At 47.0% G+C, this 25,956-nt stretch overlaps 1 protein-coding gene across 6 annotated transcripts in view; it reads right to left on the bottom strand.

Moving 5' to 3' along the window:
• The window catches only part of LOC122611912 (nesprin-1), a 101,574-nt gene that overhangs the window by 11,159 nt on the left and 64,459 nt on the right, over positions 1 to 25,956 (bottom strand). For 5 of the 6 annotated variants that reach the window (XM_043785330.1, XM_043785331.1, XM_043785332.1 and 2 more), the window contains 3 exons: positions 7,914 to 8,024; positions 7,335 to 7,499; positions 175 to 7,272 (listed from right to left, as the gene is read on the bottom strand). In XM_043785330.1, the coding sequence (XP_043641265.1) occupies positions 175 to 7,272; positions 7,335 to 7,499; positions 7,914 to 8,024 (7,374 nt within the window). The remainder of the gene's footprint in view (positions 1 to 174; positions 7,273 to 7,334; positions 7,500 to 7,913; positions 8,025 to 25,956) is intronic. The other variant, XM_043785329.1, reaches the window with a different exon arrangement.

The raw sequence follows: 25,956 nt of genomic DNA, 5'->3' as shown, positions 1-25,956 counted from the left end.
TTTATAACTCGTTTTTCTATGGGAAAACCCAGCTGATAAGCAGTTCGCGAAAATTCCGCTCGGCAGGTAGCGAGATTTTGGATCAGGCAGCGAGATACGAACTAATCTGAGATACAAATCGATCCCTAACCGCGCACGTAAACAAAGTCATAAAATTGTGGGCCGAAAACTTACCTCCAAACGTTCCGTGGCTTTGCGCAGGCGCTCGTAGTCGACTTGACCGTGCACCCGGATGAGTTCCATCATGAAATCGGTTTCCTGGACGGATCCGTGGACCAGCTCCAGCTGACGCTCGTAGCGCAGCCAGACGGCCAGGCGGCTTCGCAGGATGGCCATGATGTTGGTGCACTTGCTCTCGAGGAAGGCGTGGTCGTCCTGCAGCTGGGAGATGTCCCTCTCCAACTTGACTGGGGAAACGGACATCTTGAGGCGCATGGGCAGGGTGTGGAGCATCTGGCGGATTCGCATAATCTCCTGCCAGCTGATGACCAGCTCCTCGCCGGCGGCCTGGCAATCGGCGACGGCCTTTTCGAGGACATCTGCTCCTTGGCGCTCGGCGGCCTCACATTCATCCAGTATGACCGAGATCTTGGCCTGGTGTTTGCGCTGATTGCTAATACCCTCCTGGATGGCCTGCAGCTGGTCACGCAGGACAGATGCGCCCTCCAGCTCCTCGGCAATCTGGGTGCTTATCTTGTGGGAGAGCGAGAATAGCTCACCCACCTTTTCCGGCTCAATGGCGGGCTCTTGCAGTCCAATCCTGCCCAGCTCGTTGCCAATGAATCCGACGCGCGTGCGAAGTACTTGAACTCGTTCGATGTACAGGCAGAGCTCCTCCTCGTTCTTGATGACACCCTTCATGCTGGTCATGGTCAGGTAGATCTCCTGCAGCTCTCGCTCCACCATTTTGAGTTTCTCGTCCGCGGGCACATCCTCCGACGACAGGCACTCCACAATGTTGTGCTGAATGAGCTCGATGGCCTGGGCCACGGCCTGCCAGCGATCCTCCAGTTGGGCATGGAACTGCCGCTGAAGCATCTCGTCGGCCAATGGAATGACCTGCAGGGATTTTTCAAAGCTCAGACCCGTATCGGTGCGCACATTATTGTGGAGCTCGAAGCGGGCCTTAATCTCCCAGAATTGACGCATGTGCTCGATGGGCTGGTGAGTGGGTTGCGAGGGTATCTGAATGTTCCTCAATTCCTGCTCTGCTTCGCGCACAAAGGCCTCCAGCTTATCCGTTTGCTGCTCGTACTGCACCCAGATTTCCTTGAAGACCAGAAGGCGGTGAAGGTAGAGAGCAACCTCCTCGCGGAGCTTGAGTAGCACTATCAAGGCCTCATTGGTTTCCTCCACGAGATTGGGTGCCTGCACCAAATGCTGCAACTTGTTGGCAATTCCCGAAAGCTGCGTCATTTTCACGTAGTGATGCGAGATATCATTGCTCAGCGACTGGTACAGGGTGGTGTATTGATCGTAGTCGGCGGAAGTTACGGCAGATAAGTCGGGAACTCGTTGCTGTGCCACCTGGAGCCATTGCAGTTCATCCCGCATGCCCTTCTCCAGCACAGTCCAACGGGAGGCAGCTTGCACCAATTTGGAGGACCTTTCGGATGCCTTGTCCAGCAGACTGGTAGCCCGGTTGTAGAGCTCCTTGTGCAACTCCGAGTGCTTCTCGCGGGTCTCACTATCGATGTTCTCCTCCAGGGACTCCAACATGGCACGACAGTGGCTGAGATTTACAAAGAACTTCCGCTGCTTCTGCACCTCGTTGTTTAGTTGCTCGAGCGAACTGGAAACTATTGGACTCTCAACCAGCTTGTCGGCCAGCACTGTGATTTTGGTGAACTCTTGGAGCGTCTGCTCGTACTCCTCCGCCAGGGATTGCAGTTGAAGGACACGCTCCCGCTCTGCCTGAATGTTGTTGGCAATATTCTTGCTGGCCTCGAAGGCATTGTGCACATCCTGCGGCATCTTCTTGCCTGGGAAATCGCGCTGGAAAGCTCGAGCATTTTGACAGAGCTGCGCAAGTTGCTGCTGTGCCGCCTCATGCTGCTGCTCCAACTCGTCCAGCTGGGCCAGTTTAGCGGACAAAGGATACTCCTGATTGATCAAGAGATCGTAGCTCTGCTGCAGCTCGGCCAAGACGGAGGACACGTTGTACAGCAGTACCTCGAAGCTGTGCCACTTGTCCAGATCATTGCTGTCCTGCACCTGGTTCTGTTGTGTGACCTGCTCCACCGCATCCACATGCTCCTTCAGGCTATCCACGCATTTCACCAACTCTGGTTCCGGTTCAGCCTTCGACAATTGTCGCTCAAGTTGGCCGACATTTTGCTTGATGGTGCTGAGCTCGTCGTTGAGTTGGTTATAGTTGTCCAGCTTCTCCTCGGAGGGTCCCTCGTTGGAGTTCTGCCTGATGAGGTACACGCGATATTCGATGGTTTCCAACCAAGTTGATACCTTCTCGATGACCGTGATAACAGTGGTTTGAATCACAGTCTTGTCACCTGTTTTAATGGCCACATCGAGATCCTGCAGACCTTCGTTGACCTCCAAGATGCGTTGCTCAGTGGGCAGTTCCTTAATCTGTTCAGACAACGTGGCCAAGTGGAGCACATTGCTCAGGGGAGTGGCTTGTTGGGGCGACGCCTGCTTGAGCTGCTTGATGCGGTCACCAATGGCCTCCTTGGTGGAAATCAGGATCGGCTGCTGGGTCGGTTGCTGTTGTCCTGGATAGTGCTGCAAACTCTCGCTCATAATCAGAGCCTGGGAGAGTTCAATGGGTGTCTTATCCACACTGGTGGTGGCACTGAACCAGATGTTGTGGGGCTCGCCACTCAGATTGTCCGGTCCCGGGGTGATGGGCACCACCAGCTCCTCCGTGGGTGAGCCCACCTCTTCGATGGTCACCGCTGAGGATGTGGGTCCTGCTCCGGATCGTTTGCCCTGCTGGGACGCAATCAGTACCTTGTTCTGCTCAGTAATATGAACTGGCAGATCGGGATACTCATCGTAGACAGTGGTCTTGGTGATTTGAAGTTGCACTCTTTGAGCCTTGGGCGTTTCCACTTCTTCGCATTCGATGGGAGTGTCCACCACCGGTGTTACATGGGGCACATCTTCGATCTGCTGGTTAGTGGATACCACAATACCTGACTCGGATAGCAACTCTGGTGCGATTTCAACGGTCACACTGATCTGTGGCTCCTCTGGCAGCTGCTGCTCCACTTCAGGCACATTCTTCTGCTTCTTTTTCTTGTCCTTCTTGGATTTCTTGTCCTGCTTGGGCAACTGCATGGTCTGTGTGTATTCATAGACCGTCGGCTCAGCCAAGGATGCATCAGAATCAGCGGGAATGGCCACGGTAGTCTTGACCTCCAGTTCGTAGGGTTCCGAAACGGATATCGAAGTGGCAGTCAGAGAGGTATCCTCCAGAGATGCAGGTTGCACATCTCCACGAGGCGTGGTTTGCATCTCACCATCAGCGACCTGCACAAGTTCCACCGTTGAGGTCTCTTCATGGACAGTTTCCGGTTTAAAGACTTCAGTTTGTTCTCTGGGCTCCGGAGTGGTTGTCTGCACATGGGTTTCAGTGGTTGCGGTGGTTTCAGTCACGGTAGATTGTTCGCTTGTGCGAACTGGCAGATCGGTAGTCATATCCTTAACCAAATCCTGCACCAGAGATTCCACCACGTCACTGCTGCCTGCCTCTGGTGCGCGAGGAGAATCCTTTGGAGTGGTCTGCAGTTCCTTCTCGATGGTGGTGGTCACGGTAGTTTGGCTGGAAATCTCTACAGTTTCAGCTGGCTGGCCACTCACATCGGTTTGAATCTCAGTGGTGGATATCTCCACGGCCACCGGCTGCTCCTCGTTTCGGGGAGTGGTTTGTGCTTCAGTCTCAGTTATCTCCACAATCAGTGTCTGCGATTCATTCTCCTGGTTATCCGGTTGCACCTCCAGACTCGTCTGCACTGCAGTCTCATCCAGTGTGGGTTGATGCTGTGGCGAAGTCTGCACGGATTTAATATCCTGTTCGACTTCCGTCTTTTCAGTGGGCGAGGGAACACGCGGTGTGGTCTGTTGTTCCTCATCCTCGACCAAAGCTAACTCAACAACCTCGGTGGGAATGACCAGCTCAACCATTGGCGTTCGCGGCGACTCCGATGGCGAAGAAACAACGGCATCCTCCACAATCTTAACCTTCGTGTCAGTCTCAATGCTGGACAAATCGCTATCGGGACTAATCTCAACAATGGACTCGTGACGCACAGTATCGCGTGGCGAATCCTCCGGAGAAACGGGCACATCAGAGCTCACCTCAGGCTCCGCAACGGCAACGACTTCCGGCTCAGTCTCTGGTTCTTGCTCAAGCTCCTCCTCGTGCTTTGTATCTCTTCTCTTCTTTTTCTTTCGACGCCGCTTGGCGTCGTCGACGGGAGCAGCAGCGGTCTCAATGATGGTCATGCTAACCTTGCCGGTGGTTGGAGATGCGGTATCCTCTTCGTTGGTGCTTTCCTTGCCCAGGACAACCTTCAGCACACCAGCGCCATTGTCCTCCAGAGAGGGTGCTGTAATCTGGAAGGTTTTCTGTGGAGCCGTTGAAGCTGCGGCCTCTCCAGAGATGAAGAGTTGAGTGGCGGCACGCAGGTCGATTTGACCAGGAGCGGGTTGTTTTCCAACAACGAGCTCTTCTGGCTTTTGGTCAGTCTGCTCGACAATCTCAATGGCCACTTCCTGCAGCTCGGAAACTACTGGTTCAGACTCTGCAGACAGTGATTTCACTTCTTCTACGGCAACTGGCGCTTCTTGATTTTCTTCAGTCTTGATGGTTGAAATTTCAACAGTCCTCTCCTCAAGAACAATTTCCTCAGGCTGAGCCTGCACATCTTCAACCACCGAAGCTTCAGTCGGAGTTGAAGACTGCTCCTTTAGAGCTGCGGCCAATGTCTGTTCGGCTTCAAGGAAACTTTGAATGTCAGTCTTGATTTCGGATGCAGGAGGCTGTTGTTCATCTGCTGGCAAATGGTGGGCAGGAGTTTCCTGCGGTAATTCTGTGGAGCTTGTGATGGTGGTTGTAGTCTTGGTAATGGTAATACTTCCAGTGGTAATGGCTTCTGGCTTAGTTTCTGCAACAACTTGCGGCTCAGTCTCTTGGGGCTTAACTAGATCAGATTTTGTGCTCTCTTCATGAGGTGATTGTGGCTCGAACTCATAGTGCTCCAGGGTCAATGAGTTTCCGGTTTCTGGGCTTGTCGGCCAAATTTCCTCTACTGGCATGGAGGCTTCAGTCTCTACTGTGGTCGCTGGTGCTGCCAGTTCTTCGACGTGCTGGGAGAAGTCAATGTTGGTGGGTTTGAGGTGATGTTCCAGTGGCCAAATCTCGTTGATATCTTCAACCACTGCTTCGACGTCTACAGTCGGCGAGGAGTCGTTGGGCTCGACTACATCCGCTGTTGGAACATGAACGGGACTGGTAGTGGCAACAACTACTACGGGTTGTTCAACATCTACTTGAGGTGCTGGCAACTCTACTGGTGCTTCTTTAGTCGTTTCTGTTGTTGGTTGTGTCTGTTGTTCTGGCTGTTCTTGTTCTTGTGTGGTTGCGGTTGTAGTTCTTGTGGTGGTTGTGACTTGGGTAGACTCAATATCAAATACCTCTTGCTGCGGTTCTGCCGTCGTCTGCTTTTGCAGATCCGTGGCAACTTCTTCGATTAGAACTCCGGGCTCCTGCATCATTCGCTGGAACTCCTCCTCGCTCACCACCTTACCGTCAACGGTTCGCACAATATTTACGTTGATGTGCGGTGCTGTCTCCTCCTCTGTGATCTCCACTTCCTCCGGCTCCTCGACCACTTCCTCAGTGATGTGCTCCTTTCCGTCGATGATCACCACGCGCTTGATTATCTTGCGCGTCTTACGGATCACCTTACGGGTCACCTGCTGGACTACTGCTCGGATGGTGCCTTGGGTTTGCACATCTCCTGCCTGCATGGGAATCAGCTGCGCCTGGGAGCCTGGGGCAATCACTTCCTCGTACGTCTCAATAGTGGGCTCGGTCTCGAATTCCTGCAGGATCACACCCTCGGGCTGCGATGAATCCACAACAGCACCACGCGTTTGCTGTGTGATTACTGTGTGGACACTGCCCTCCTCGGGATCAGCTTTGGTGTCCGTGGTGTGCACGTTCTCCAAATTAATCTGACCCGTGGAGTGAACCTCTATGTTACCATCCGAATCGCTTATTGTCTCGATTGAGCTGATCTGCTGCTGCTGTACAACTTGCTGGCGGGTTCGGGTTACTTTCTTGAGCACAATGTGTTTGGTGCCATCCGGTCCCACAATCACTTCGGTGGTCGTGTCATCTGGCTCCACGAAAGTGGTTTCGAAAGCTTGAGGTACATTTTTAAGGATCAACTCGGTGGCGCGGTCCACATCGCCCTTAGGTCGTTGATGGTAACGAGCCTCGATCTGCACATCTTCGGGCTCATCGGGCACCTCCTTGTTGCGAGTCGTGTCGATCTGGATCGTTTCCTGGCCATGCTGCACCGTCTGCGTTACCATAATGTTCTCGGTGGGCGAACGCTCCTTCTGGGTTTGCAGAGCCACCTCTGCGGTCTCTACAGCTGGCTCCTTGAAGCTGGTCTGCGCCTCCACAGTCGTGGTGGTCACCACTTGAACGGGGGGCTGCTGCAGGCTGAGCGATGTCTGTGTCTCCACATAGACTCCAGTCGGTTTGATCTCCTCTTCGGGCATGGAGCTGGAGTCGATAGTGTTCTCGTTGGACTCGATGGATTCATGCGCCTCTGGACCCGCTGGCACTTCTGTTGGTGGCTTGATGAGGGAATCAGCCAGCACACGCTGGCGTTGCGCCTCCTCGCTCTTGGCCTTTCGCAAGTCCACAATGCGCTTTTCAATGGTAAAGATGCGCTTGGTGGCCACGGTGACCTGTTCCCGCAGAATGGTAATGATACTCTGCAGCTGCTCCATCAGCGTGTCAGCCAAGGGAGCAACGTCGGGATGGGATTGCAGCTGGCGCGTCTGTTCCACCAAATCCTCCATGGACTGCTGGCGATCCTTGAGGGTGCGCAGCAACTGCTGGCTTCTCTCCACCTGCGACTTGAGCACCTGCTCATCCGTGCTGCTGTCCGAGGTGGGTTCAAAGGAAGCCAGTTCGGCGGAAACCTCGATGATCCATTGCTCCAGCTCCAGCAGATGTTGCTGGTACTCGTCGATCTCCTCCTGGCGCTTCTTCTGACCATGCATAGCATTCTGAATACGGAATAAAGAATTATGAGTACGGGAAACTATAGACGTAGATCTCAACCACTCACCGCTATCATGGTGATGCCTTGCTGAGTGCGGCGTAGTAGTAAGTCAATCCGGTCCACGGTGTCGTTGAGCAAACGTTCAGTAGCCGGATCTGTGGGCAATGTCTTTGCCTGGTTCTTTAACTCGATGGCGTCCCTTTCGTGTACTTCGAGATTGCTCTGGATTAGCTGCACACATCGGGCGTGTAAAATATGGGTTTCAGAAATATGTTGTTTTCAAATATATAAATCTACGTAACAATACAATTGGATTTTGGGCCTACAAAAAGGTAATACTTAGACAGCCAAAGGTACGACCACTACAACTGGACAAAACTAACAACTGAAAGGTATTCTGTTGGTACAAAAGAAAAAAAACAGCCTGACAAAAAATGTACGATTCTTTATGGAGTGATGCGATTGAGTTATTAAAGTTCTCTGACACACGCCAGCATCCAATAATCGTTTACAAAAGTTATGTACAAGGTGTGAGTAGATATTTTAATTCAAATTAATCTAGCTACTTTGAGTACATGCCGAATATCAAGCATCGAAAGGGTGGTGTTATTTCGGCCTTAGATTATTCATTACGAGTAGTATTACCTTCAATCCGTGTAGCATGCCATCCAAGCTGCTCTGGTTCATGTTGGCGATGCCATCCTCGACGCTCGAAAGCGATTGGAGCAGTTCGTCGAGCTCTTGCGTAATTAGATCCTATAGTTTTTGTGAGTGATTTTGTTGTTGGGGGAGACGGTGTAGAAAGGGTGTTAATATTAATAACGATTGCAATTTTCGGAGGATTATTGCTAGAGAACGCAATTAATGTAAATATTTGTGGCCGGCTTCTATACACATACAACATATGTACATGAAGTTTAAGTTGAATATGCAGGTATTTATAAAATTCAAATGGATGCAATGCACAGCCATACAACAAGATGTATTCTTTTTGAAGGGAATGCGAGTAAATGCTTTTAAAAATAAGACTAGCTCTAAGACTTAACTTCGTTTAAAGTAACGTAACACATGCATTTGGCATAAATAATTATCTTATTTTAAATGGCGGTAGGCGGATAGACAGCGGATAGACAAAAGTACCAAAATATGCGGTTCGTACTGACGGTCTTTGGGCAATGTTGGAAAATTGGAATGCAATGGTAAAGAGACTTACTTTCTTTTGTTATTTATTTACAAATTCAGAATAATCCTCGAAATAACTGTTTTCAGATCTTGTTTTCCTATTCTTACACACATTGGCACTAACAAAACATTTAGATTCTTGAAATACTTCTTCGGGATTCGCAGTCAAACTCAACGCGTTCATTGCACATTGCAGACTAAAAATTCTACAAAATGAACGCGAGACTATTTTCGAGCAAATAAGACGGCCTGCACCGCATGGATCGGATAGGATCGGATGGGTAGGGTATTTATAGCTGTGGCAGGGAGTACTCTGCGCGCAAATTCCTGATACCGGGGCGGTAGGCGAGGCAATGAACTCATACTCGTATATACGTGCGGTACACATAATGGACATTTTCTGCATTTGGGAACCCGGTAATTGCGTGCACACACACTTTTGTGCGGCACTGTGTTTGGGGGCGGGTGAGGGAGGCAGGAAAAGTGCTCGATATGCGTGATCGTGTGTGCTAGTGTTTTGTGCTCTGGTGTGTGAAAAATCTGCGAAGAAAACTACGTATACGCTGGGTATATAGATCAGCTCGGTATTAAAACGTGCAAGTTGGTTAATATAGATTTTATTATTATCACTACCATTAGTAGTAGTCTCTGATTACTGGGCTTTTACAAAGGTTAATATCAATTAGTAGAAGGAACTAAGTTACAACAAATCTACATATTTCGTTACGTCTAGGTTAGGTGCTTTTATAAAGGTATAGTAACTATTTCGTTCAGGTATACAAACTCAAAACATAAGCCTATTGGATGCGTTTAGCAAAAACAACACATACAATACAAACATAATAAAAATGAAAAACTTAAGTAAAACATAAAAAAATCAAACATGTTTTCGATTATCAATTTACGTTAGTAGTTAGGCATTGCATTATCCATTGCCATTATGGCCAGGCCCGGACCAACTTTACGGCGGGCAATTTCCCGGATCCGTTGCTGCTGCCGCCTGTTGCAGTGCGTTGCCGCAGCAGCATCCGTTGGTCGGAACCTGGCCACAACAGCAACACGAACGATTGCCGTATAAAAGCCATGAACAAATACCGAAACCACACAGAAAAGCTGCAAAAATTAGAAATATGAATAAACGAAGGCTCAATGTGATGTTCACCTTCTGGCGTTGTTGTTGCAGATCGTTGCTGCTTGTGGTTGTTGTAGTTGTCGTTGTGTTGCTAGTTGTCGATGGCGTTTCAACTGTGGTTGTTGTCGTTACGGTTGTGGTTGTTGTTGTGGTGCGTCGCACCGCACCCGTACTTTCGGTGGGCAATGCCACCTCCTCTTCGCTGCTGCTGCTAGTTGTTGTCGTTTCGGTGTGAGTTGTTGCCGGAGGTGTTGCTGCTGCTACTGTTGTTGCTGCCGGTGTTGCACGTGCAACATCGGGCTCTGCGGCAGCAACATCCGATGCTGCTGCTGCTGGTGTCTCCGCTGGTGCTGTTGTTGTCGTCGTTAGCTTATCGACTACGGCCGTTGCAACCGGAAGTAGAACACTGGTTGCTGCCAGCGCTGCTGCGTGTGTGGCTGTTGCTGCTGCGTTCGCCTTGGCGGACAGCGTGTGAGTTGTGGCGCTTGCCAATTGGATTAGTGCGTTTGCAACGTTAAGGGAACTAGTTCTTGTACTGGGACTGGTTTCAGGGGCTGCGACGGGTTCGGGGTCGGGGGCGGGACATGTGGTATTAGTTTCGGTTAGTACAGATTCAACACCCGATATAGTGGGTGCCAGTGGTTCACATTCTAGTTTAACCTGAGGCTGTTCGGCTTCTAGAGCCAGATAAGTACTGTCGTCTCGCCAATGACCCACACCACCCGGCAGATCGGTGGACCTATACTCCGATGAACAGCTACGGTTCTGACCGTACTGGGCATCGTGCTCGGGCGTGGGGGTCACATTACCACTACTACCGCTACCAGGATCCTTGTCGTTCGGTTTATCATCGTCGTCGTTCGGCTTGCGAATTTCTGGCACAGTCGGCTTACCTCCCTCTTCGTCATCGTCGTCGTCGTCGTCATCATCGTCACTGTCATGATCGTCCTTGTCTGGTATTCCAGTAGCACCATCTGGCTTTTTAGGATCACCGTCAGGTTGTGGCTCCTGGTTCTTGTCTTTGTCGAGTTCCGCTTCGCTACTGGCGACATCAGCACGTTTTAGTTCGTCGAACAAATCGTCGGCCAAATCTGCATCGACACTAGCTGGCTGCCAATCGTCCAGATACAGATTCAGGCGCAACTGATCGAGCTTGCCAACTGCAGGTGCCGTCAGTGGTTGTGCGGTAGGAATGATTGGTAATGACGATGCTTCTGGTTCAGTCTTTTCTACAACGCGATCCGTTATCGTGGTCGTCGTGGTTATCACTACAGTTTCTGTAATGCCGTCAGTCTTTTGCTTATCGTCTTGTGTTTCCTGAGCTATCGTCTTGTCTGTGGTTGTCCTTGGCAACAATGCGAAAGCATCGCCTGCCGTTTGCCTATAGTGATTGATAAGTTTGACGAAATCATCTTGACTGAGGTTCCAAAGAAGTTCACTGGGTTCTGCCGGGGATTGAGGTGTTTCAATGACAAGGGGCTCGTCAGCTATGGGTTCAATAGGTGATTCTACAATGGATTTCTCGACAAGACTTTCTACACTCTCAGTTTCCACCTGAATAGGTTCTTTTTCTACAATAGGATGAGCTGACTTTTCAAGGGTGAGCAACTGGCTAATAGTGTCGACATCTATACGAGACTTGGGCAATACATAGGTTTGATCAAGATAAAGATTAAGAGCAAGGATTTCGGAATTGATTTCAGGTATCGCTTCGGGTTCAATTATCACATAATCTTCTACCAAAGGAACATCTTCCTTGGATTCCTCTAGGTACGGTTCTTTCGATATATTTACCACCCTCAGTTGTTGATATTGTCCGTGCAAGAATTCGTATTGGGGATACACTTTGAATGCATCACGTTGGAGATTCTCGATAAGGTTCTCTGTTTTAGTCAGTTCGACAGGTTCCGGTTCCAAATTCAGCTCATTTTTATGGCTGGTTACCACAGTGGACACATACGATGTTGCTGGTGATTCATCCTCCACAATGGGTGTATCCTTATGTGTGGTCACCGTTGTGGTCACATATGTTGTTGTCGTTGTAGTTATGTTCTCCGAATCTACCACAGTCTTCAGAGGCTTTGGCTCCTGGAAGTCGGTAGTTTTGCTCACAACAAGAGTAGACCAATCAGGTGTATTTTCACTGTCCTTCTGTACATCTGGTGCTCGGAACACAGTTGTCTCGGTCTGGACAATTGCCGACCATGTTGTTGGCTGATCAGTGGGTGACTTTACCGCGACTTCATCAATACCGTCATAGTCTGGAATAGTTACTCCAATGTGTTGGCTTTCCTCTTGTTTTGTCTCGATTGTTTCAACTGTCGTTGTAGGTTTTTGACCTGGCTTGAGAGTTGCTGACCAGTAGGATGTCTCACATATAAACGCATCATCTGCTGGGGAGTCAGGAATTACTTTGAAGGGCGCCAGAGGAGTGTTCTCGGTTTCAGTAGTCACAGAGTCAATCGATATAGGAACAGTGTCGTCTGGTTTTTGAACCACATCAACTGCATCTACAATCTGAGTGACGTCTTTAAATGGTGCCAGGGGTGTCTCGATACGTGTTACTTCCGTTTGTGAATCTGAAACGGGTTCATCTTCACTGTCTGAGAAATTCATGGGCTCATCCAAGACATCCATCCACGAGCTTGAAGAGGCATCGACGGGAAGACCGGCATATGCAGGTTTCTTTGGTTCGTCAAATTTGACTACTGTTTCTTCGACTTTCTTAACATCCTCGGAAAGAGCAGGTTCGCTAATTGTTTCGGTAGTTATTGTTGTGGTGGTCACTGTTGTAATTGTCTTGGACTCGTCCACAAGAGTTTCTTCCTTTTGTGGCTCAGGAACTGTTTCTTCTTCATCGTCAGAGAAGTTCATGGGTTCGTCCAAGACATTCATCCACGAGCTAGAGGAGTCATCGACAGGAAGACCGGCATATGCTGGTTTTTTGGGTTCTTCAGGTTTCTTCGCCGGTTCCTCAACAGTCTTGGGTTCCTCGGGCATAGCATGCTCGCTAATGTTTTCAGTAGTTGTAGTTGTGGTGGTAACCGTTGTAATGGTCTTGGATTCGTTCACAACCGAATCTTCAACGATTGGCCTAACCTCGATTACTTCTTCGACGAGAGTTACTTGCGTTTCTGGCTGAGGAGCTGGCTCCGCTTCATCATCGGAGAAGTTCATTGGTTCATCCAGAACATTCATCCACGAGCTAGAAGAGTCATCGACAGGCAGACCGGCATATGCTGGTTTTTTGGGTTCTACAGGTATCTTCACCGGTTCTAGTACCTTCTTGGGTTCCTCGGGAATAGCAATATCGCTAAAGGTTTCGGTAGTTGTTGTTGTGGTCGTAACTGTTGTAATGGTTTTGGATTCGTCCACAGTTGTATATTCAGTAATTGGTTCAGTCTTCAAAGCTTCTTCGACAAGAATTACTTCCTTATGTGGCTCAGAAACTGGTTCATCTTCAGACTCGGCTACAAATTCAAAAGGAGCAAGGGGAGTTTTTATTTCCATTGATGTTAAAGTATTTATGACGCCTTCAACTATTATAGATCCAGTTTCTGCTACTAGTTCAGGTTAAGTTTGAGAACTTAAGTTAGATTCTTTATCAGGTTTGGGGGCAATCACTTGATGACCAGACTTTTCTGCATTAATGAAATCAACCACATCGCTGGGCAATTTTCGCTTAGATTTAGGCTTCGGCTTTTTAGTCTTTGCCTCAGTGGTTTCAAATGTTATTGGGATGTTTACTGTGTGCTCTTTTGTCGGTTTCCTTACATCTTCAACAATAATTGGTTTGGACTCAACTTGAAGGGGTCGAATATGTTGAACAGGCTCTGGCACATTATGGGCGGCTATAGCAGCCCATGACATACCAGAGGTATAGGGAGAAGGAGCTGGTGATGGAGACGGTTCCCTTAATGCACTCTTTTCTTCTACAACTAGTACAGTTTCCTTAGGGGACTGGACGTCGCTAGGAGTTTCCGTAGGTTGTTGAGCTAGTGCTTTAGGTACCTTATTTTTCGGCTGTTTTGATTTTTTCTTTTGAGGCTTCTCATCAAAGTTAGAAGTGTGTGACTGTTGCGAGCGAGAACGTGAGCGATTTCGTTTCTTTGAAGTAATTTCTAAGAATTCTGGGTCAGTCTCGGATTGCAGTTGAGTTTCAGTGACTACCTCTGTAATTTGAATTTGGGGTTTTACGCTGACTCGTGAATGTCTCTCCAGTACTGGTTCTTCTGACTTTGTTTCTACTGAAGCTGTTTCTTCCTTATACCAAGACTCCAGCGGATCCACATCATCCTCATCTACAAGGTCCTTCCACGACAACTGAGAGGGTTTTTCAAGATAGTCGTGTGCATCTCCTTCAATTGCGGGAATGATAGGATCCGGGAACTCCAAGAGATCTTCACGCGGCTGTACTTCGTCAAGAATATGTTTTTGTTCACTCTTGATTGGTTTGTTTGCCTCAATTTTCTGATATTTAATGTTTGTATTGTTGATGTAACCTGACTTCTTAACAACTTCTGCATAGGTGTCTGATGAAGCCCATACTGATGGTTTTGTAGGTGCCGGCAACTGAATGTTGAATTCAGGTGTTGAAGACGCAGAAACGCGTTCAGTTTCGGGAATCTCCTCGTAGACAACAGAAGTTTCAATATTTTTTTGTTGTTTCTTCTCCTTTTTAGGCTTTTGTTTCTTTTCACCAACATGAATGGAAAGATCGCTTTCTTGACGAATGCTGTCTTGAACGTCCACTGGACTTACGTTCTCAGCGACGGTTTCAATAACACGGTTTTCAGTAAACGTTGGAGTCAAATCAATGTTATGCGAAACGATTGACGACCAAGACAAAGTTTGTGGCTCTGGAACTGTATCCCGCATGTGATCTTCGGGGACAGAAACGCTTTCCGCAGTTGGTTGTTGAATAGGCTGCACTATTTTCTTTTCTTTTTTGTGTTTCATCTTTTTGGAAGTATCATTCACAACCGTAGAGAAATTCTGCTCCTGGGCGATAAAGTTTTGAATATCTCCCGACTTCGATTCTACATGCTTTGTAATAGTTTGTGGAACCTCTACAGACTGAGCAACGATAGACGACCATGAAAAGGTATGCGTTTCAGTTTTTGGTGATACATCCTCTTGAACAATGTTCAATCCAACAATCGGTTCAGCAACGGACACAGGAACATTAGGCTCCACTAGCTCTTCAACAATGTGAACCTTGGATTTCTTTTCCTTCTTGGCCTTTTGTTTTTTCGGTTTTTCCGTTGAAGGTTTATGATCTTTAGCTTCATCAGTTATGCGAGTCTCTGTTAGATTTGTGGTAACTTCCGTGCTTTGCGAAACGATAGACGACCAAGATAGTGGTTGCGGTGGGACTTCCTCACTAACTGCAGTGGTTTCCGGTTGTGTCTCAGGCTTTACTTCATCAACAATTGTGGACACCTCAACTACTGGTTCTTCAACAAAAGTCACCTCAACAGTGGGTTCAACAATGGCTTCAGGAACTGCAGACTCAACGATGGGTTCTGGAGCTGCAACCACCTTAGATTTCTTTTCCTTCTTTGCTTTTTGTTTTTTCGGCTTTTCTTCTGAAGGTATCTGATCTTCAGGTTCTTCAGTCAAACGAGTCTCGGTCACATTTGTCGTAACTTCCGTGGATTGTGAAACGATAGACGACCATGATAGAGGTTGCGATGGGGCACTAACTGGAGTAGGTTCCGGGTGTGTTTCAGGCGTTACTTCATCAACAACTGTGGTCACCTCAACTACTGGTTCTTCAACAAAAGTCACTTCAACAGTGGGTTCAACAATGGCTTCAGGAACAGCAGACTCAACGATGGGCTCTGGAGCTGCAACCACCTTAGATTTCTTTTCCTTCTTTGCTTTTTGTTTTTTCGGCTTTTCTTCTGAAGGTATCTGATCTTCAGGTTCTTCAGTCAAACGAGTCTCGGTCACATTCGTCGTAACTTCCGTGGTTTGTGAAACGATAGACGACCATGATAGAGGTTGCGATGGGGCACTAACTGGAGTGGGTTCCGGGTATGTTTCAGGCGTTACTTCATCAACAATTGTGGTAACCTCAACTACTGGTTCTTCAACAAAAGTCACTTCAACAGTGGGTTCAACAATGGCTTCAGGAACAGCAGACTCAACGATGGGCTCTGGAGCTGCAACCACCTTAGATTTCTTTTCCTTCTTTGCTTTTTGTTTTTTCGGCTTTTCTTCTAAAGGTATCTGATCTTCAGGTTCTTCAGTCAAACGAGTCTCTGTCACATTCGTCGTAACTTCCGTGGTTTGTGAAACGATAGACGACCATGATAGAGGTTGCGATGGGGCACTAACTGGAGTGGGTTCCGGGTATGTTTCAGGCGTTACTTCATCAACAACTGTGGTAACCTCAACTACTGGTTCTTCAACAAAAGTCACTTCAACAGTGGGTTCAACAATGGCTTCAGGAACAGCAGACTCAACGATGGGTTCTGGAGCTGCAACCACCTTAGATTTCTTTTCCTTCTTTGCTTTTTGTTTTTTCGGCTTTTCTTCTGAAGGTATCTGATCTTCAGGTTCTTCAGTCAAACGAGTCTCTGTTACATTCGTCGTAACTTCCGTAGTTTGAGAAACGATAGACGACCATGAAAGTGGCTGCGATGGGGATACTTCACTAACTGGAGTGGGTTCCGGTTGCGTTACTTCATCAACAACTGTGGTCACCTCAACTACTGGTTCTTCAACAAAAGTCACCTCAACAGTGGGTTCAACAATGGCTTCAGGAACTGCAGACTCAACGATGGGTTCTGGAGCTGCAACCACCTTAGATTTCTTTTCCTTCTTTGCTTTTTGTTTTTTCGGCTTTTCTTCTGAAGGTATCTGATCTTCAGGTTCTTCAGTCAAACGAGTCTCGGTCACATTCGTCGTAACTTCCGTGGTTTGTGAAACGATAGACGACCATGATAGAGGTTGCGATGGGGCACTAACTGGAGTGGGTTCCAGGTGTGTTTCAGGCGCAGGCGTTTCATCAACAACTGTGGTCACCTCAACTACTGGTTCTTCAACAAAAGTCACTTCAACAGTGGGTTCAACAATGGCTTCAGGAACTGCAGACTCAACGATGGGTTCTGGAGCTGCAACCACCTTAGATTTTTTTTCCTTCTTTGCTTTTTGTTTTTTCGGCTTTTCTTCTGAAGGTATCTGATCTTCAGGTTCTTCAGTCAAACGAGTCTCTGTTACATTCGTCGTAACTTCCGTGTTTGTGAAACGATAGACGACCATGATAGTGGTTGCGATGGGGCACTAACTGGAGCGGGAGCCGGGCGTGTTTGGGGCGTGAGTTCATCAACAACTGTGGCCACCTCAACTACTGGTTCTTCAACAAAAGTCACCTCAACAGTGGGTTCAACAATGGCTTCAGGAACTGCAGACTCAACGATGGGTTCTGGAGCTGCAACCACCTTAGATTTCTTTTCCTTCTTTGCTTTTTGTTTTTTCGGCTTTTCTTCTGAAGGTATCTGATCTTCAGGTTCTTCAGTCAAACGAGTCTCGGTCACATTCGTCGTAACTTCCGTGGTTTGTGAAACGATAGACGACCATGATAGAGGTTGCGATGGGGCACTAACTGGGGAGGGTTCCAGATGCGTTACTTCATCAACAACTGTGGTCACCTCAACTACTGGTTCTTCAACAAAAGTCACCTCAACAGTGGGTTCAACAATGGCTTCAGGAACTGCAGACTCAACGATGGGTTCTGGAGCTGCAACCACCTTAGATTTCTTTTCCTTCTTTGCTTTTTGTTTTTTCGGCTTTTCTTCTGAAGGTATCTGATCTTCAGGTTCTTCAGTCAAACGAGTCTCGGTCACATTCGTCGTAACTTCCGTGGTTTGTGAAACGATAGACGACCATGATAGAGGTTGCGATGGGGCACTAACTGGAGTGGGTTCCGGGTGTGTTTCAGGCGTTACTTCATCAACAACTGTGGTCACCTCAACTACTGGTTCTTCAACAAAAGTCACCTCAACAGTGGGTTCAACAATGGCTTCAGGAACTGCAGACTCAACGATGGGTTCTGGAGCTGCAACCACCTTAGATTTCTTTTCCTTCTTTGCTTTTTGTTTTTTCGGCTTTTCTTCTGAAGGTATCTGATCTTCAGGTTCTTCAGTCAAACGAGTCTCGGTCACATTCGTCGTAACTTCCGTGGTTTGTGAAACGATAGACGACCATGATAGAGGTTGCGATGGGGCACTAACTGGAGTGGGTTCCGGTGTGTTTCAGGCGTACTTCATCAACAACTGTGGTCACCTCAACTACTGGTTCTTCAACAAAAGTCACTTCAACAGTGGGTTCAACAATGGCTTCAGGAACTGCAGACTCAACGATGGGTTCTGGAGCTGCAACCACCTTAGATTTTTTTCCTTCTTTGCTTTTTGTTTTTTCGGCTTTTCTTCTGAAGGTATCTGATCTTCAGGTTCTTCAGTCAAACGAGTCTCTGTTACATTCGTCGTAACTTCCGTAGTTTGAGAAACGATAGACGACCATGAAAGTGGCTGCGATGGGGACCACTAACTGGAGTGGGTTCCGGTTGCGTTACTTCATCAACAACTGTGGTCACCTCAACTACTGGTTCTTCAACAAAAGTCACCTCAACAGTGGGTTCAACAATGGCTTCAGGAACTGCAGACTCAACGATGGGTTCTGGAGCTGCAACCACCTTAGATTTCTTTTCCTTCTTTGCTTTTTGTTTTTTCGGCTTTTCTTCTGAAGGTATCTGATCTTCAGGTTCTTCAGTCAAACGAGTCTCGTTACATTCGTCGTAACTTCCGTGTTTGGAAACGATAGACGACCATGAAAGTGGTGCGATGGGGCCACTAACTGGAGTGGGTTCCGGGTTGCGTTACTTCATCAACAACTGTGGTCACCTCAACTACTGGTTCTTCAACAAAAGTCACCTCAACAGTGGGTTCAACAATGGCTTCAGGAACTGCAGACTCAACGATGGGTTCTGGAGCTGCAACCACCTTAGATTTCTTTTCCTTCTTTGCTTTTTGTTTTTTCGGCTTTTCTTCTGAAGGTATCTGATCTTCAGGTTCTTCAGTCAAACGAGTCTCGGTCACATTCGTCGTAACTTCCGTGGTTTGTGAAACGATAGACGACCATGATAGAGGTTGCGAGGGGCCGCTACCTGGAGTGGGTTCCCGGTATCTTTCCGCCGCTCCCTCCCCAACAACTGTGGTAACCTCAACTACTGGTTCTTCAACAAAAGTCACTTCAACAGTGGGTTCAACAATGGCTTCAGGAACAGCAGACTCAACGATGGGTTCTGGAGCTGCAACCACCTTAGATTTTTTTCCTTCTTTGCTTTTTGTTTTTTCGGCTTTTCTTCTGAAGGTATCTGATCTTCAGGTTCTTCAGTCAAACGAGTCTCTGTTACATTCGTCGTAACTTCCGTAGTTTGAGAAACGATAGACGACCATGAAAGTGGTGCGATGGGGCCACTAACTGGAGTGGGTTCCGGTTGGCGTTACTTCATCAACAACTGTGGTCACCTCAACTACTGGTTCTTCAACAAAAGTCACTTCAACAGTGGGTTCAACAATGGCTTCAGGAACAGCAGACTCAACGATGGGCTCTGGAGCTGCAACCACCTTAGATTTCTTTTCCTTCTTTGCTTTTTGTTTTTTCGGCTTTTCTTCTGAAGGTATCTGATCTTCAGGTTCTTCAGTCAAACGAGTCTCGGTCACATTCGTCGTAACTTCCGTGGTTTGTGAAACGATAGACGACCATGATAGAGGTTGCGATGGGGCACTAACTGGAGTGGGTTCCGGGTATGTTTCAGGCGTTACTTCATCAACAACTGTGGTCACCTCAACTACTGGTTCTTCAACAAAAGTCACCTCAACAGTGGGTTCAACAATGGCTTCAGGAACTGCAGACTCAACGATGGGTTCTGGAGCTGCGACCACCTTAGATTTCTTTTCCTTCTTTGCTTTTTGTTTTTTCGGCTTTTCTTCTGAAGGTATCTGATCTTCAGGTTCTTCAGTCAAACGAGTCTCGGTCACACTCGTCGTAACTTCCGTGGTTTGTGAAACGATAGACGACCATGATAGAGGTTGCGATGGGGCACTAACTGGAGTGGGTTCCAGGTGTGTTTCAGGCGCAGGCGTTTCATCAACAACTGTGGTCACCTTAACTACTGGTTCTTCAACAAAAGTCACTTCAACAGTGGGTTCAACAATGGCTTCAGGAACAGCAGACTCAACGATGGGCTCTGGAGCTGCAACCACCTTAGATTTCTTTTCCTTCATTGCTTTTTGTTTTTTCGGTTTTTCTTCTAAAGGCTTAGGTGTTTCAGTCAATTGGGTCTCTGTTACATTTGTCGTAACTTCCGTGGCTTGAGAAACGATAGACGACCATGATAGTGGTTGCGATGGGGCTACCTCACTAACTGGAGTAGGTTCCCGTTGTGCCTCAGGCGTTACTTCATCAACAACTGTGGTCACCTCAACTACTGGTTCTTCAACAAAAGTCACTTGTTCTAGATTAGATTTCTTTTCTATCGTTAATTGTTGTTTCTGAGATTTGCGATTTACAGCCGTTGAAAAGATTTGTTCTTTACCAATGAACTCCTGCACTGCTTTTGATCTATGAAGATCATCTGGTTTTTTGGTCTGGGAGACAATAGATGACCATGACATGGGTTGAATGGGTGAACTTTCTGACTGAAGTTCTGGTTCTAGCTGTGTTTTAGGATCTTCGCGCATGGTAGTATCAACATGTGGTTCTACAACTACTTCATCGAAAGATTCCGTTTTATTGGGTTTGTTTTCCTTCTTTGGTTTTTGTTTCTTAATGTTTTCCATCACTAAGGAGCGACCTTCGTGAGCAATAGATTTGTTTGTTTCTTGCGAAGGTTGGAATACTAGTTCAAGAGCTTTAATATCATTGTCGGTAGATTGCGTAATTTTTGTAATAGGTTCCTTAACACCCTGTCGGACGATAGAAGACCACAAAGTGCTATCGGAACTGTGTATGTTCGTATGAACGTTATCATCGACCATTGTAGACCACGACGTTGTTGTTTCAATCTTGGGAGATTCTTGTTCGATTGGCATAATTTCGTCTTTAGGCGCCAAAATTTGAGCTCCTTTTTCCTTCTTTAACGATTTTTCTTTCTTTCCCTTTGTTTTAATCGAAGTTTCTGGAAGCTTAGCAGGCTCGTTTGCTTTTTGTCCCTTAGCTAAATTTAATTCAATTGGGACTTCTACATTATTCTTTTCCAAACTTATAAAGTCCACAGTGTGACGCAAAACATCAGCATATGACGAATGAAGTTCCCATATATTAGATGATAATGGCTTTGGCTCGACTACTTTCTCAGGCTCAGGTAATCTTTCCACTTTTTTAGAGCGTTCCTTGGGAATTGAAAGTTCGCTAACGGTTTCGGTAGCTGTTGTTGTGGTAACTATTGTGGTGATATTTGATTTGTCCACAACCGAATCTTTAACAATTACATTTTCCTTGACTAGTTCTTCGACATGAGTTTCTTCCTTTTGTGGTTTTGGAACTGTTTCCTCTTCATCGTCAGAGAAGTTCATGGGTTCATCCATGACATCCATCCACGAGCTAGAAGAGTCATCGACAGGAAGACCAGCATATGCAGGTTTTTTGGGTTCTTCAGGTTTCTTCGCCGGTTCCTCAACAGTCTTGGGTTCCTCGGGCATAGCATGCTCGCTAATGTTTTCAGTAGTTGTAGTTGTGGTGGTAACCGTTGTAATGGTCTTGAATTCATCCACAACCGAATCTTCAACAGTTGGCTTATCTCGACTATTCTTCACGACGTTACTTGCTTCTCTCAGAATTTCTTCATCCAGTTGGCTTAAGCTCCGACTATTTCTTTCTTCGACGAGCGTTACTGGCTCAGGAACTGGTTCCTCTTCATCGTCAGAGAAGTTCATGGGTTCATCCAAGACATCCATCCACGAGCTAGAAGAGTCATCGACAGGAAGACCGGCATATGCAGGTTTCTTGGGTTCTTCAGGTATCTTCACCGGTTCCTCCACATTCTTGGGTTCCTCGGGAATAGCAAGTTCGCCAATGGTTTCGGTAGTTGTAATTGTAGTGGTAACCGTTGTAATAGTCTTGGATTCATCCACAACCGAATCTTCAACAGTTGGCTTAACCTCGACTATTTCTTCGACGAGCGTTACTGGCTCAGCAACTGGTTCCTCTTCATCGTCAGAGAAGTTCATGGGTTCATCCAAGACATCCATCCAAGAGCTAGAAGAGTCATCGACAGGAAGACCTGCATATGCAGGTTTCTTTGGTTCTTCAGGTATCTTCACCGGTTCCTCCACAATCTTGGGTTCCTCGGGAATAGGAAGTTCGCCAATGGTTTCGGTAGTTGTAATTGTGGTGGTAACCGTTGTAATAGTCTTGGATTCATCCACAACCGAATCTTCAACAGTTGGCTTAACCTCGACTATTTCTTCGACGAGCGTTACTGGCTCAGCAACTGGTTCCTCTTCATCGTCAGAGAAGTTCATGGGTTCATCCAAGACATCCATCCAAGAGCTAGAAGAGTCATCGACAGGAAGACCTGCATATGCAGGTTTCTTTGGTTCTTCAGGTATCTTCACCGGTTCCTCCACAATCTTGGGTTCCTCGGGAATAGGAAGTTCGCCAATGGTTTCGGTAGTTGTAATTGTGGTGGTAACCGTTGTAATAGTCTTGGATTCATCCACAACCGAATCTTCAACAGTTGGCTTAACCTCGACTATTTCTTCGACGAGCGTTACTGGCTCAGCAACTGGTTCCTCTTCATCGTCAGAGAAGTTCATGGGTTCATCCAAGACATCCATCCAAGAGCTAGAAGAGTCATCGACAGGAAGACCTGCATATGCAGGTTTCTTTGGTTCTTCAGGTATCTTCACCGGTTCCTCCACAATCTTGGGTTCCTCGGGAATAGGAAGTTCGCCAATGGTTTCGGTAGTTGTAATTGTGGTGGTAACCGTTGTAATGGTCTTGGATTCATCCACAACCGAATCTTCAACAGTTGGCTTAACCTCGACTATTTCTTCGACGAGCGTTACTGGCTCAGGAACTGGTTCCTCTTCATCGTCAGAGAAGTTCATGGGTTCATCCAAGACATCCATCCAAGAGCTAGAAGAGTCATCGACAGGAAGACCTGCATATGCAGGTTTCTTGGGTTCTTCAGGTATCTTAACCGGTTCCTCCACAATCTTGGGTTCCTCGGGAATAGGAAGTTCGCCAATGGTTTCGGTAGTTGTAATTGTGGTGGTAACCGTTGTAATAGTCTTGGATTCATCCACAACCGAATCTTCAACAGTTGGCTTAACCTCGACTATTTCTTCGACGAGCGTTACTGGCTCAGCAACTGGTTCCTCTTCATCGTCAGAGAAGTTCATGGGTTCATCCAAGACATCCATCCAAGAGCTAGAAGAGTCATCACAGGAAGACCGCATATGCAGGTTTCTTGGTTCTTCAGGTATCTTACCGGTTCCTCCACAATCTTGGGTTCCTCGGGAATAGGAAGTTCGCCAATGGTTTCGGTAGTTGTAATTGTGGTGGTAACCGTTGTAATGTCTTGGATTCATCCACAACCGAATCTTCAACAGTTGGCTTAACCTCGACTATTCTTCGACGAGCGTTACTTGGCTCAGAACTGGTTCCTCTTCATCGTCAGAGAAGTTCATGGGTTCATCCAAGACATCCATCCAGAGCTAGAAGAGTCATCACAGGAAGACCGGCATATGCAGGTTTCTTGGTTCTTCAGGTATCTTACCGGTTCCTCCACAATCTTGGGTTCCTCGGGAATAGGAAGTTCGCCAATGGTTTCGGTAGTTGTAATTGTGGTGGTAACCGTTGTAATGGTCTTGGATTCATCCACAACCGAATCTTCAACAGTTGGCTTAACCTCGACTACTTCTTCGACGAGCGTTACTTTTTCTTCACAGGACGATTGTATTTCTTGGATGGTTTCAATAATCTTGTTAATGTTTGCCTCGTCTCCATTCTCATGAGGAAGAGGAATTTCTATTTCGTCTTCTATAAGCTCTTTCCACGATTTTCTTTCACTAACTAAGTTGTCCGACACATCGTCAATGCTTTCAGACCATGACATTAGGGGGGTACTTTCTACATCCTTTTGAACGGGTTCTTGCAAAGATTCCTCCAGTTTAGGAGCAATTCTTGGTAGGTTGCCACTCGACTTTTTCACAGACTTTTCCGGTGCCGGTTTGATACTTTCAGCTTCAATAAAATCAGTGACTTGATGACTAACCACAGATGACCAGGAATGACCACCTTCTTTCTTATGTGGAGCAATAGCACGATCTTTTGTGTGCTTCTCCATTCGATCGGCTATTATTTGCTGCTTTACCCGTTCTGCCTGTTTCGGCTTAGTTTCCTGTTTGGCCTTTGGTTTCAAGTCCGTCATATGATCAATTTGACTGGCGATTTTAGCCCAAGTAATTGTATTTTCATCAATAGGTTGTAATACCTCAACCACATCGCTGTCCTCTGAAGCCGAATGAACAATAATGGGTTCACGAGTTTCCTTTTTGTTAATACGCTTGGTGGTGTTTTCATACTGAGGCTTGGACTGAGGTTTGGAAATTTTACGTTCTTTCCGTGGTTGCAATTCCTTAGGCTCCTCTTGAACGACTTCAACTGGCTTTTTACGAGAAGCAATGTCATCAACCCATTCGCCGGGCTTCTTTACCAGGGACGCCCAAGAGAAGGAGTTTTCTGTGTTTTCAATAGGTTTAGCTTCTTTCACTTCTACCTCACAATCCACAACTATTTCCTCCGAAGGTTCACTGCTTACTTCATCTTCGGGATCAGCAACGGGAGTGGGTTTTTTTGTTGCCTTCTGTTTCTTGGGCTTTTGTGGCTTTTTGTTGTCCTTTTTGGTTGGTTCTTTTACATCAGGCAATGGGGCGACAACGGTTTTAATGTGAGTAACAGTGTTGTCAATCCATTCGCCGGGTCTCTTTACAAGTGAGGCCCAGGAGAATGCGCTGCTACTTTCTAGCTTCTCGACAACTTCAGGCTGCGGTTTTGCTTCTACTGGTGCAGGTATAGCCTCCACTGGCTCAGACACAGTTACGGGTTGCTCGTCTTCAGATGTAGTTGAGACGGGATCTACAATGGGCTTCTTAGACTTCTTTGTCTTCTTCGCCTTTGTGATCTTCTTGGGCTCTTCCTTTTCTTTCTGACGATGATTTTCTTTAGTTGTGACAGCTGGGTGTGAGCTCTGTTTCTTAACTATGGTTGCATCTGACCACTCGCCGGGTCTTCGCACAAGGGCTGACCATGTCAACTCAGATGTGCTGGAAACATCCTTTTCATCGGAAGACGGCTCTTTGGAACTTTCTGTTGTTGGTTTCGATAATTCACTTTCTGTCGTAAGCTTAGACTGCTCACTATCGCTATTTGGCTTAGATTTGTCGCTCTCGGTGCTTGGTGCCGACAGTTCAATACTCTTTTCAGCTTGGCCCTTCTCTGGCTTCGATTTTTTCTTCCGCTCTTGGGCTTTAGTATTGACTGGCTTGTGCGGAACTTCTTTATGTAACTCAGTAGGTGGGACGTCAGCTGTAACTCCAGAGTTAAGTAGCACGTCAGCATACGATTTACCATCGCGGTTCTTGTTCCAAATATTCTCCACTTCTTCGACTATTTGTATCGGTTCTGCAATACTTATTTCTTGGGCAGGTTGGACATCAATAATTTGTTCTTGTATTTCCACCTTCTTGTTCTGTCGCTTTGAGGGTTTCGCCTTTTTAGGCTTTTGATGTGGCCCAATCGTTTGTTCTGACCTGTTCCTGGGTATGAATTCGTTGTATACTCTTTCATTCGCAAGGAACGTATGCGTTTGGTCGGAGAAGGTATGTCTCAAATAAGATGGAGTAAACTCAGGTGCGTCAGCCGATAATGTTGAAATAAATCCAATGTTTCCAGTATTAGAAATGGTGTCCTCCAAAACGCTTGACCACGTATCAATGGGCCCCTCTAAAGGCCTCTCCAATTGACTGACTTCCTCTACCACATTACTTGCTGTCTGCGGTTCATCTGGCGCGGGAACCTCTTCGACAGGAAGGAGATTCTTCTCAGTATCAGTTTCATTGGTTGATGTAACAGTTGTGGTCGTAACAATTGTAATTGTCTTGGTTTCATCTATTATAGGAGCTTCAACAATTGGCTTAGCCTCGACAACTTCGATTTTGGGCTCAGCAACTGGTTCCTCTTCATCGTCAGAGAAGTTCATGGGTTCATCCAAGACATCCATCCACGAGCTTGAAGAGTCATCGACAGGAAGACCTGCATATGCAGGTTTCTTTGGTTCTTCAGGTATCTTCACCGGTT

The sequence above is a fragment of the Drosophila teissieri genome, chromosome 2L (assembly GCF_016746235.2).
Source record: "Drosophila teissieri strain GT53w chromosome 2L, Prin_Dtei_1.1, whole genome shotgun sequence".
Lineage (NCBI taxonomy): Eukaryota > Metazoa > Arthropoda > Insecta > Diptera > Drosophilidae > Drosophila > Drosophila teissieri.
The sequence above is the reverse complement of the archived record's forward strand: the minus strand, read 5'-3'. Positions and strand labels throughout refer to the sequence as shown.